The following is a 10,253-nucleotide window of genomic DNA, read 5'->3' as shown; positions in this document are numbered from 1 at the left end:
TCGTAGATTTTGAAGATTGTATCTTTAGTTATGTATCTGTTTTGTATCTTTTTTGCGACTGTTGCGGTTGTAGGAAACAGTTGGAGGAAACTTCATTGGTGTTTTTAATATGGGTGAGTCTCTGTTTTTTAAGGTTGATATTTAAAAACTTCATTTGTTCTCAGATTCTCTCAACCCATTGATGGAGTAACATATATATGGTTTAACCCATTGATGGTTAACATGCAGTAACTTATATATGTTTGGACTTTGGAAGAAGCATTAATAATTGTGTTTGAATGGAGTGTGTTTACTACTTGGCCATTTTGATTGATATATTTTTTTTTCTTTTTCAAAATGGGTTGAGAGAGAAGGGAAGCAGGATTAGTTTAGTGGTTTACATATTGAGAATGGTTACTGTGGTATCAATACACTATGGTGCTTTGTTGGTGGAAATTGGGGTACATATGGTTTAACCCAGTTTTTAACAGAGCAGTGGTTGTTTTGGATGTTATGGCAGGATGGAAGGCCGCGATGACTGGTGGGGCCGGGCTTACTGGTGGCAGCGGCAATGTGGAGGTCAAAAGTGACTCAATTAGTGAAGGGAGTTCGGATTTTGATCTGGAATCAAATGGGTCACTGCCCTTTTACATGCTTGATGCTTACGAAGAGTTCTATGGACCTAATATGGGCACTGTTTATCTATTTGGGAAGGTAAACATGACGAGTTTTATGTTATAACAATTATTTTGCGTTCTTATTAATGAATGTTTTGTAATTTGTTTCATTTCTGAAGAGTTATTATCTTACAAGCTTAATCATATCAACCTATTTTATAGTTGATTCATTGTTGTGATGTAGGTTAAAGTAGGAAGTTCATATCAGAGTTGTTGTGCGGTTGTAAAGAACATGCAAAGATGCCCCTTGTAACCAAAAAAAAAAAAAAAGAACATGCAAAGATGTGTCTATGCAATTCCGGACAGTCCTTTATTTCAAACTGACGAAATGATGAAGCTTGAAAAGGATGCCGAGGACTCAAGGATTTCACCCACAGATTTTCGTAAGAAGCTGCATGTAGGTTTTTTCTTCTGTATAAGCTTGAATATAGATAAAATTTAGTTTGGCCTTGTCTTTTGTTTTTTTTTTTTGGTTGCTATTGTTGATGCTCTTTTCTACATCATCAGGATGTGGCTTCAGAATTAAAGAATGAATTAGCAAAGAAGTTGTTGGATCTCAATGTATCAGCTTTTAGCATGGCACCTGTCAAGGTTTGCATACTCAATAATTCTGATATTTCCAATTGTGCGTTAACTCAGTTATGAGAAAATAAACTTTTTTGGAGGTTCATAGTACTTTCATGTTCTTTCTTCCTCTGTTGCTCACTTTCTGTTATGTGAACACTGCAGAGGAACTATGCTTTTGAGCAATCTGACATACCTGCAGGGGAGAATTATGTACTGAAGATCAATTATCCATTCCGGGTATATAACTCAACCAGTATGAAATCAATAGGGTTATTAGGTAGCACTAAAGTGACCTTCAATCGCAAATCAACTGTATTACAGCTTCTTGCTCATAGATGTTTGGAGTTTCATAGGTCGTTGTTGTTTAACGTTGCCTATGAAGCAGAGATGCATAATGCAGAATGACTTGATGATTTATTAAAGAAACTTTTTGACTCAGTTTCTTATGAACATTATTTGCACTGGTGCAGGATCTACCACTATCAGCAGATCTAAAAGGAGAAACTTTTTGTGCTCTTCTAGGAACTCATAGCAGGTATAAATAGTTAGAGTTGCTCTTCATTTTTAATACCTTATATATAACTTTTAGAATCTTCCTTCTGTGATTATATTTTCATTCCTGGCTTGATTACCTACAGGTAGATACAATCTTAAAGAAAACAATTATCTTACTATAAACTCTTCTTTAGAAGAAATAATGAAAAACAAAACATATTATGCAGCGCATTGGAACTTTTCCTTGTTAAAAGGAAGATAAAAGGACCTTCTTGGCTATCAGTTTCAAATTTTTCCATCTGCCCAGCTCCACAACGGGTGAGATCTTCAAGTCTCAGCATACATCATCATCTTAGTCATATTGTGAAATCCATATTTGGCTTCTTTCTGGTTTCTTTGTTAAGATTATGTCATTTTACTGTACAGGTAAGCTGGTGTAAATTTGAGGTGATCGTGAATGCTCCGAAAGATATAAGGGTCTCAGCTTCCACAAAGAAAACTGTAGATATTCCTCAAGTGGTTGTTACTGCAATAAGTTTGAAAACTATTATCAATGAGAAGCAGAATGTTAACGAAATTGTCTCTGCATCTGTTGTCTGTTGTAACAAGGCCAAGGTAAGACCTAGAATCTATTTTACACTGCCTTGTGTTTTGCAAATTATTGTTGGAGTGCTGGTATGCTGAGCCACTTTACTGTTGTCCGTAAGCTTGATGGTGGCATATTTCCTATGGGGTTTACTAAAGTGGCTGCAGATAAGAATTCTAAAGCCGGATCAAATGTCTTGAGCATTGAGGGCAGGTGGGCTTTACTCGCTTATCTTGTTCTCAATGAAATTTAATTTCTAAAATTTAATTTCTGTGATAAAGGGTTTCTCTTGTAAACTTGTATTTCAAAAGTGGAGAATAGAATCTTATGCTCAATTTGGGCTCATTTCGAGTTAATTAAACAAAAAAACAAGGTCCTCTGTTCCTGTGTGTTGGTTCACTAGAGACAGGCTTCAATTTTTATACCAAATTAAGGGTGTGCCATTACCCTTTGGTATTGGTAATTGGTGTGATTTAGAAGTAATTTGTCAATTGCTTGGTCAGGTATGTCAAGTCCTAACTAATATACCAGCACATATTTGATTTTAAAAAGGGTTGCTTCTTGTGTCAGGCTTTTTCTTGATGCGTACTTCGGTACTTGCATGCTAAAGCTAGCATGCTTGACACTCTTCTGAACTGTTACTAATTCCTTATGCCTTACAATATCTCAAATTGACTGGTAGAGGCGATGAAACTGTAAGTACTTTACCAAGTAACAAGAGTTATGGCAATTAGCTTCCCAATTGTTTTCTTTTCTATTTCAGATAAGTGGTAGGGGAAGTAGGAAGTCAAAAAAGAATTCACCAAGTTGTAAAGCTTTGTTGCTTGATTGTTTTGGAGTGGATAGGTTGTCTCTAACTTGTTTATTTCGATTGTTGTCTCAAAACCAAAAGCCCAAAAATCATCTTGTTGTTTATTTCTTTAGTTTCTGTTTCAATTTTCTTTTAATTAATTACCATAGCAAATGATCTCCAAAATCCAACCAGTATCCAGTTTAGGATGTTAGCTTAATGTCTATAAAATTTCGTTGATATCTGAGCAGTTTAGGTTAGGTTTTTGTTTTCATTTTGGTTTCTGGTCAGAGTAGTTAATCTGTTTTGTGTTCATTAGTCTAGTTATTCAATCTTTTGTGGGTAATGACCCCTGCTTCCTTGTCTACAAGCAACTAATTCATTGTTTGTAGGGTAAGTTTGTGTGAGCTTTAAGTTACACAAAAGAATTACCTAATGGTATGCAGTGCAGTTAAAACTTACAATGCTGAAAAGGGGAGGGTTAACAAAGTGCCTAAGTTAAAATTACTTCCGGTAAGCATAGTATTTGTGGTTGATCGAGTTACAATATATGTTTTACTATGATAATTCTGTTTCTAATTCAATAACATGAATAAATAGGGCGTACCTAAGCAGCCGGGTGGAGTTGAGTGTGGCTATTATGTTATGCGGTACATGAAGGATTTTATTAATGATGACACTCTTTCGTTTTCAACCAAGCTATAAGCATTGTAATTTGACAAAAAACTATGTTTTAAATATTGGTGTATCATTATGACATACATTGTTATATGTATTTGTAGTGGGCGGTAAAGGATCGGAAAGGGTATACCCAACAACAACTTGACGAGGTCCGCATTGAAGCAGCTGACCAGTTTCTTGATTTTGAGTTAGACTAGCTTTTAATTAACTTTTTTGTAGCAATTATGAACAAACAAGAATACTAATTGCTAGGCTAGCCTTGTAGTATATAGGTGCATGAATTGGGGTTTTATTTTGCCCATTTTGTAAACTGTTAAGGATGATGAATGTCGGATATAATACCCCAATTTGCAATTTATAATCACAGTTCTATTTTGTGGACATCATCCTCTTTATAGAATGTGATGTCTAGATATAAAGTTGAAATCAGTTTTAGCCATAAAAACTGATGTCCAGTAATACAGATACATCAGTTCCAAAATGAAAACCGATGTTACTAAAATATCCAGACATCGGTTCATTGTCAAAAACGATATACTACCGAGTGCCAGACATCAGTTCCGAAATGAAAACCGATGTTACTAAAATATATATCCAGACATCGGTTCATTGTCAAAAACGATATACTACCGAGTGCCAGACATCAGTTCCGAAATGAAAAATGATGTTACTAAAATGTCCAGACATCGGTTCATTGTCAAAAACGATATACTACCGAGTGCCAGACATCAGTTCCGAAATGAAAACCGATGTTACTAAAATGTCCAGACATCGGTTCATTGTCAAAAACGATATACTACCGAGTCCCAGACATCAGTTCCAAAATGAAAACCGATGTTACTAAAATATCCAGACATCGATTTTTGAATAGAAACGATGTGCAATAGATTATTAACATTGTTTTTTCGTTACACACTGATGTTAATATAAGTAAATATATCGGTATATGTGGCAGATTACGCTTCAAAATCATGAAGAACAAGAAATGTTTATGGGAACCGATGTCTGTAACAGTATTACTCATCGGTTCTTAAATCAATAACGATGTTAAAACGCAAACTTGTGTTGTATAATCTATATTTCTTTAAGCTTTAAATACAATAAAATGTGGGTTTAACAATAGTAAAGCATGCAAGTTTGTTATCATTTAAACCTATTTACATCGGTTTATAATAAGGAACCGATGTCTACCCGAATACTAGACATCGGCTAAAAACCGATGTCTGCATTTTCCGGATCTTTCTCATCACCCACAAAGACATCGGTTGAGTTTTTGTTTCTCATCGGTTTTTGGCCGATGTCTGGGGCCATAATTCTAGTAGTGTGTTTAAGCATTTGGACTTGTCTGCATATCCAAATTAGTAGATATGGGTCATTTTGAATCGATATTCATGATTAGGTTTGTGTACATGAGACAATGGTGGATTAATGGAAATTGCAATGAATGATTTTGGATGTGGATTTTATGGTTTCAGGAATAGCCAATTTTAATTTCCAAAATGCATGCATACCAATTGTACAGGGGACTACTAAAATGTGTCGTCACAAACTGCAAGCTACAACAAAAACACACCAAAACGTGTGGTTGCAGCTGCACAGACACAACACAAAAATCAATAATAAGTCTATTGTCTTTTTGACAATGAGACAACAGAAAATTGTAGTCTGAAAGCCAAAACAACAACATAAGTTAGTTGAAAGTATTGGCTAAAGTGTATAACAACAACAAATAAGCGTGATTGGATGTGATTACAGACAATATAAAACACGTACTATTTATATTCAGACTACAAAAATTTGTCGTCTAAATAATCTCAAACGACAGTAAATTGTCGTCGTAATGAGATTGACATAACAGAAAGAATATGATATCTATTGTCTAAACCATTTCCCAACATCATATATGTATAATTTCAAAATCTTTCACACAACACTTAAATGTCATACAAACCAACCCTAGAACGACACTTAATTGTCCTCTGATTCTCTTTACGACCACATATAATTGTCGTGTAAAGTTAATTAGCACAACCTTTAAGTGTTGTTGTATGAGAGAAGACACTACATATGAGTCTTCATTTTTCTTATTTAAGGGCATTCAGACCACACAAATAAGTCTTGCAAATATGCTTCACACAATAGTATTTAAAAAATACTGTGGTTGTTTTGTTTATCAGACAATACAAAACTGTTGTTTGAATGCTTTTAAAGATACAGATCACAATGTTCCCAAAATGCAAAACTCATCAGACGACACAAGACTTTTATTTTTTTATGTCGTCCGAAAAATCAGACGACAGAACACTTCTGTTGTCTGATGCCCCCAAGAGATGACACCGTACTAGACGACACATTTTTGTTCGTTCAGACGACAGAACTGTTCTATCGTTTGAAGGCCTTTTTGACATAGTGATCCCTCTGCATATAGACACAACTGAATACTGTTTCTCTTGATTGAGAGAGCGAAGCTTGCATTCTTTCTTTAGGGTTGCTAGTGAGACCGCTAAGACTTCATTACCATCTAACGATGTCCAATTAAGTAGCTAGATAGTGAATACCAACCATTCAATAATCCCTTTCTAGGCCAAGACAAAAGGCTATATTGTAATATTTGCTAAGACAAATATCCGTAAACAATAAATGATAACAAACCAAACATGAATTGCTCAATATATATGTAGAAATGGAGGTCCTCTGGAAGAATACAAAGGTGAAGAAGAAAAATTAGGGACAGCTTTCTAGATAATTCCCATGCACTAAAGTATGAGAAGAGGGTTCTATACCTTTAGTCATAGAATCATCCACATCGATAAAACATCTTCTCGATTAATCCAACACGCATAGTCTTCGAACGCCAGTCACACATTGATATTTCGTCATAGATTTCCTCTTAGGGGTATGTAGACCAGGACTATAAATAGTCATCGATGTCCTCCAAAACTCGACCATTTTTTAACAAATACTTGGTCAATTCCATCTGGTCAAGATATCCAATGTATCCCTTTCCCTTCAATCCCTTAATGGAGATAGTCTTCAGGCGTGACGATAAACAGTTAGGAATAGACTCCGGTGGAATCCAATTCAGCACTTTTGCCAACTTTGTAAGGTCAATCACTAGCGCTTCTTTGTCAGTAAGTTCAATCACCTTCTCTTTTTTCTCAGGAATTTTAATCACCTCCGCTTCCATCTGTCTTTGGGTTGGATAAAACCCGTCGTCTATTTCAAGACATTCTAGATTAGGTGGATCTCTCAAGCAACTTCATTAGAACTTTCCACCAGTGCGAGCCGCCAAAATGAACCAGCGTTAATTTGCTCAAATTATCAAAACCAGACACACAGCACACAGCAAGCCTTCATCAAAAATAAAATATTAATCAAACAGCAACTCATGCAGGACTGATTGCCTATTACTTGGGCATAATATACCATTTCAAATCGTCACTTGCCAAAATGGAGAAAAGGGCTTTTAGTAATAAAAAGTATGCTTGGTAGTTGGTACAACAGAGAGAAAATATAGAAGCATGAAAAAAATATTCAAAAAATTGAATGAAGCAAGGGATGACAATCCTCTTATGCACTTTCAACTCTACGTCTTTATCTATTACATTAACGTAAAGACAAGCTACTTAGGAAAACTTACCTGAAATATGCTCCATGAGAGAGACAGATATTTCACCATTGAAATTTGTGCCAGAAACTCAGTTGCACGGTTAACAGAGTCCCTCTTCTATATAATCTTCATTGTGATACATATGGTCATATAGATCGGAGTTCAATATTGGCTTCAACTAGTGATTTTGTGTTCTTAAAATTAAAATTCGGCAGAGACCCTTCCTGGAGATACTTTTTCAAGCTTCGGGGCATCAACAGAAAAGTTGTAGAGATCATGCAAATCATCTGAACTGTACAAATCGATCCTTAATGTCTTCAACTCAGGCGTAGAGATGTTCCAATAATTTGTGTCCAAGATCTACATCTATAGATAAATATTCAAGAATAGGGAAGTGAAACAAGTCCATTGAGATTTACCAGGGGAATCAACTGTAAAATGGATATGGAGGAACTTCAGGCATGGAAAACAGTAACACACTGATGTAGGCATATTGATGATAAACTTCGACCTCATCAGGCTCAAAACCTTCAGTGTCTTGCAAGTCAAAAGGCATATAGGCAACTCAGACATATCATCTTCTTCTAAATCGATAGAAAGATCTAGTTCCACCACATTGCACCTGACGGCAGTGCTAATCCAACCAAAATTCTAGAAAAATCCTCAGCATGGCAATTATTGAAATGAAGATGGAATCTTTGAAGGGGGGATGAGTGACGAACAAGAAGTACACGAACAACAAATGCTATAAAATCAGCAGATGAGGAGAACTCGTCATCATCTAAGTACAAATTGGGAACATAAGCCCAAATGTACGTTCTTCCACCTTGTAGACAAAACACTGGTTCTCACAACATCTTTTGTTGTTGGAATAAAGGAAAGTATGTGACAAAGAACAGCATTCGGTAATTCACTGATCGTATCCTCCTGTCTTGCTCGACTCACGGACTCCAAATGCAGTTTTTCCCCGATGGGGTTTTAAGACAAGTTGTTAAAGTTCCAACCTTTGCTATGACATTAATTGGTATAGTTTAATTAATTTTTGTAAGCTAATTTCACAGAAATTTTCATATATGTTTTGTGATAACAGAAACTGAAGCAGATGAAACATATATTGAAGTTACTCACTTTACACCATTCTCAAAATTTTCTATGAAAAATGAAACAAAAAAGTAACAATTACACATGAACTATTTGTCAATGCGTGAAAACCTCAAAATCAATATAAGAGAAAATTTCTCTTTCGCAATGAAATTCTTGGATTTCATTTCTCAAATATCATTGATGGATACGACAATAAGTGTTACACACACACACGCAATGAAAAATAGGGTTAAGATCTGAATCTTAATTCTATTCCTTTTATTTTCTCAGGTTTTTTGGTAACCAAAATATGACAAAGAAGAGAAGTACCTGAAAGATCGAATTTGTTGCTGAAAATAGAAGGCATAATTACTCTCCAAAGACCTTTTCACAATCTTTGTAAATGCAACTCTGAATATTGAAGGCGAAAACCTCTATGAACTCTGACAGATTTACAATTATTATACGTGTGCGCTATATATTGGGCTTAGCGGTCCAGTATCTTATACCTAATGGGCTCATACATTTAAAGTGCACTCTTCAATTAAATCAAAGCCTAATGGGCTGGTATATTTGTTAGGCCCAAATTGAATAAATGGTCAAGAGTCAATTTCTAAATGTACCTAATAAATATCTAAGTACACTCAACAAATTTGTTACCTCACGGGCAAAATTGTTCTGCTATGTCATATTCGGCAGATATGCATCATTTAAACTTAATCCACACTGACCTGAAGCCATAAAGTATTCTTCTTGTGTCTTCTGAATATGTAAAGCTCCCTGGTTTTAAGGTATTTTGGCCTTTGCAATTTACAATTCATGTTTCATATTTGGGTATCGACTCATGTAATAAAAACTTCTTGAAAATGGTATAAAAATTTTCTTCAGATGAAACGCAATACGGGTGCTTGCCCAAGTCTAGTGCCATTAAGCTGATTGATTTTGGTTGTACTGTGTTTAATAATCAGAATCATAGCTCCTTGTTTCCACAAGGCATTACAGAGCGCCTGAGATTATTCTAGGGGACTGATTATGGTGTTGGCAAGTAGAAAGATTTTCTATCTTGTATTTTCATCGGTGTTCCGAGTACTACAACAAAACCAAGCAATTTTGTCATTGATGAAAAGAAGTAAGTGGTATTTTAGAGAATCAAGTAGTGATTGCACTCACTCAATAAACACAAATGAACATATTTTATTAGAAGTCTCTGAAATCGTGATTGCACTCTCAGAACTTTGTCAATATCATGTGTATTAAACTTAAGAGATTGATGAAACAATTATAATGAAAAATGAAATTTGGGTTTGAGGTTTTGCCGGAATAAAGAACGTTGTTATGTGAACACAGTGAACTGCAGGGTATAAATAGAAAAAAAAATGTTTCAAATTTCATAGTTTCTTTTGTTATTATCTTAATTTATCATGAGGACTAAGCTATTATTTCTAGTTTTGTTGCTCTTTTGCTTGGTGCTTTTTGTGTTTAATCTTTTTTTTATTGTCTTTAGTTTTTGGATCAGTTTGTCAGATCTCAAACAAGTCTATACTCTTTCGAGTTAAGGTTGTCGTCATGAATTCTGACGGATGGTTGGATTTGGATAGCTGGTTCATTGTTAATAGTACCCAGTCTTCTGTCGGCTTAAGGCCGTGAGTTTCATGATCAACCTATGTTGAGGTTTCCGGGAGAACCTGGGATGGTCCACCCAATAGTTTTCTATCGCGGCCAAATCTTATCCCAGTTATTGCTACATACTTTAGTCAATTTAGCTCGATCAACTTCTCAATTTGG

At 35.3% G+C, this 10,253-nt stretch overlaps 1 protein-coding gene across 1 annotated transcript; it reads left to right on the top strand.

Moving 5' to 3' along the window:
- The first annotated feature begins 206 nt into the window (after positions 1-206).
- Positions 207-4,141, top strand: LOC112168492 (DNA polymerase alpha catalytic subunit-like). Its single transcript, XM_024305611.2, has 12 exons — positions 207-693; positions 841-888; positions 931-1,053; positions 1,164-1,247; positions 1,386-1,460; positions 1,694-1,758; positions 1,946-2,036; positions 2,145-2,333; positions 2,426-2,517; positions 2,875-3,607; positions 3,695-3,744; positions 3,877-4,141. Exons 1-10 carry the CDS (start codon positions 415-417, stop codon positions 2,936-2,938), a joined length of 1,110 nt encoding a protein of 369 aa, XP_024161379.2. The 5' UTR covers positions 207-414; the 3' UTR covers positions 2,939-3,607; positions 3,695-3,744; positions 3,877-4,141.
- Positions 4,142-10,253: the final 6,112 nt, after the last annotated feature.

The sequence above is a fragment of the Rosa chinensis genome, chromosome 5 (genome assembly GCF_002994745.2).
Source record: "Rosa chinensis cultivar Old Blush chromosome 5, RchiOBHm-V2, whole genome shotgun sequence".
In the NCBI taxonomy this organism is placed as follows: Eukaryota; Viridiplantae; Streptophyta; class Magnoliopsida; order Rosales; family Rosaceae; genus Rosa; species Rosa chinensis.
The sequence above is the reverse complement of the archived record's forward strand: the minus strand, read 5'-3'. Positions and strand labels throughout refer to the sequence as shown.

Bases quoted from the DNA above. Each gene is read 5' to 3' on its own strand.
- LOC112168492 (XM_024305611.2), top strand. From the start codon at position 415: ATGGTGCTTTGTTGGTGGAAATTGGGGTACATATGGTTTAACCCAGTT. The intron at 2,037-2,144 runs GTGAGATCTTCA...TTTACTGTACAG, and splicing joins TCTGCCCAGCTCCACAACGG to GTAAGCTGGTGTAAATTTGA. The intron at 2,334-2,425 runs GTAAGACCTAGA...GTTGTCCGTAAG, and splicing joins TCTGTTGTAACAAGGCCAAG to CTTGATGGTGGCATATTTCC.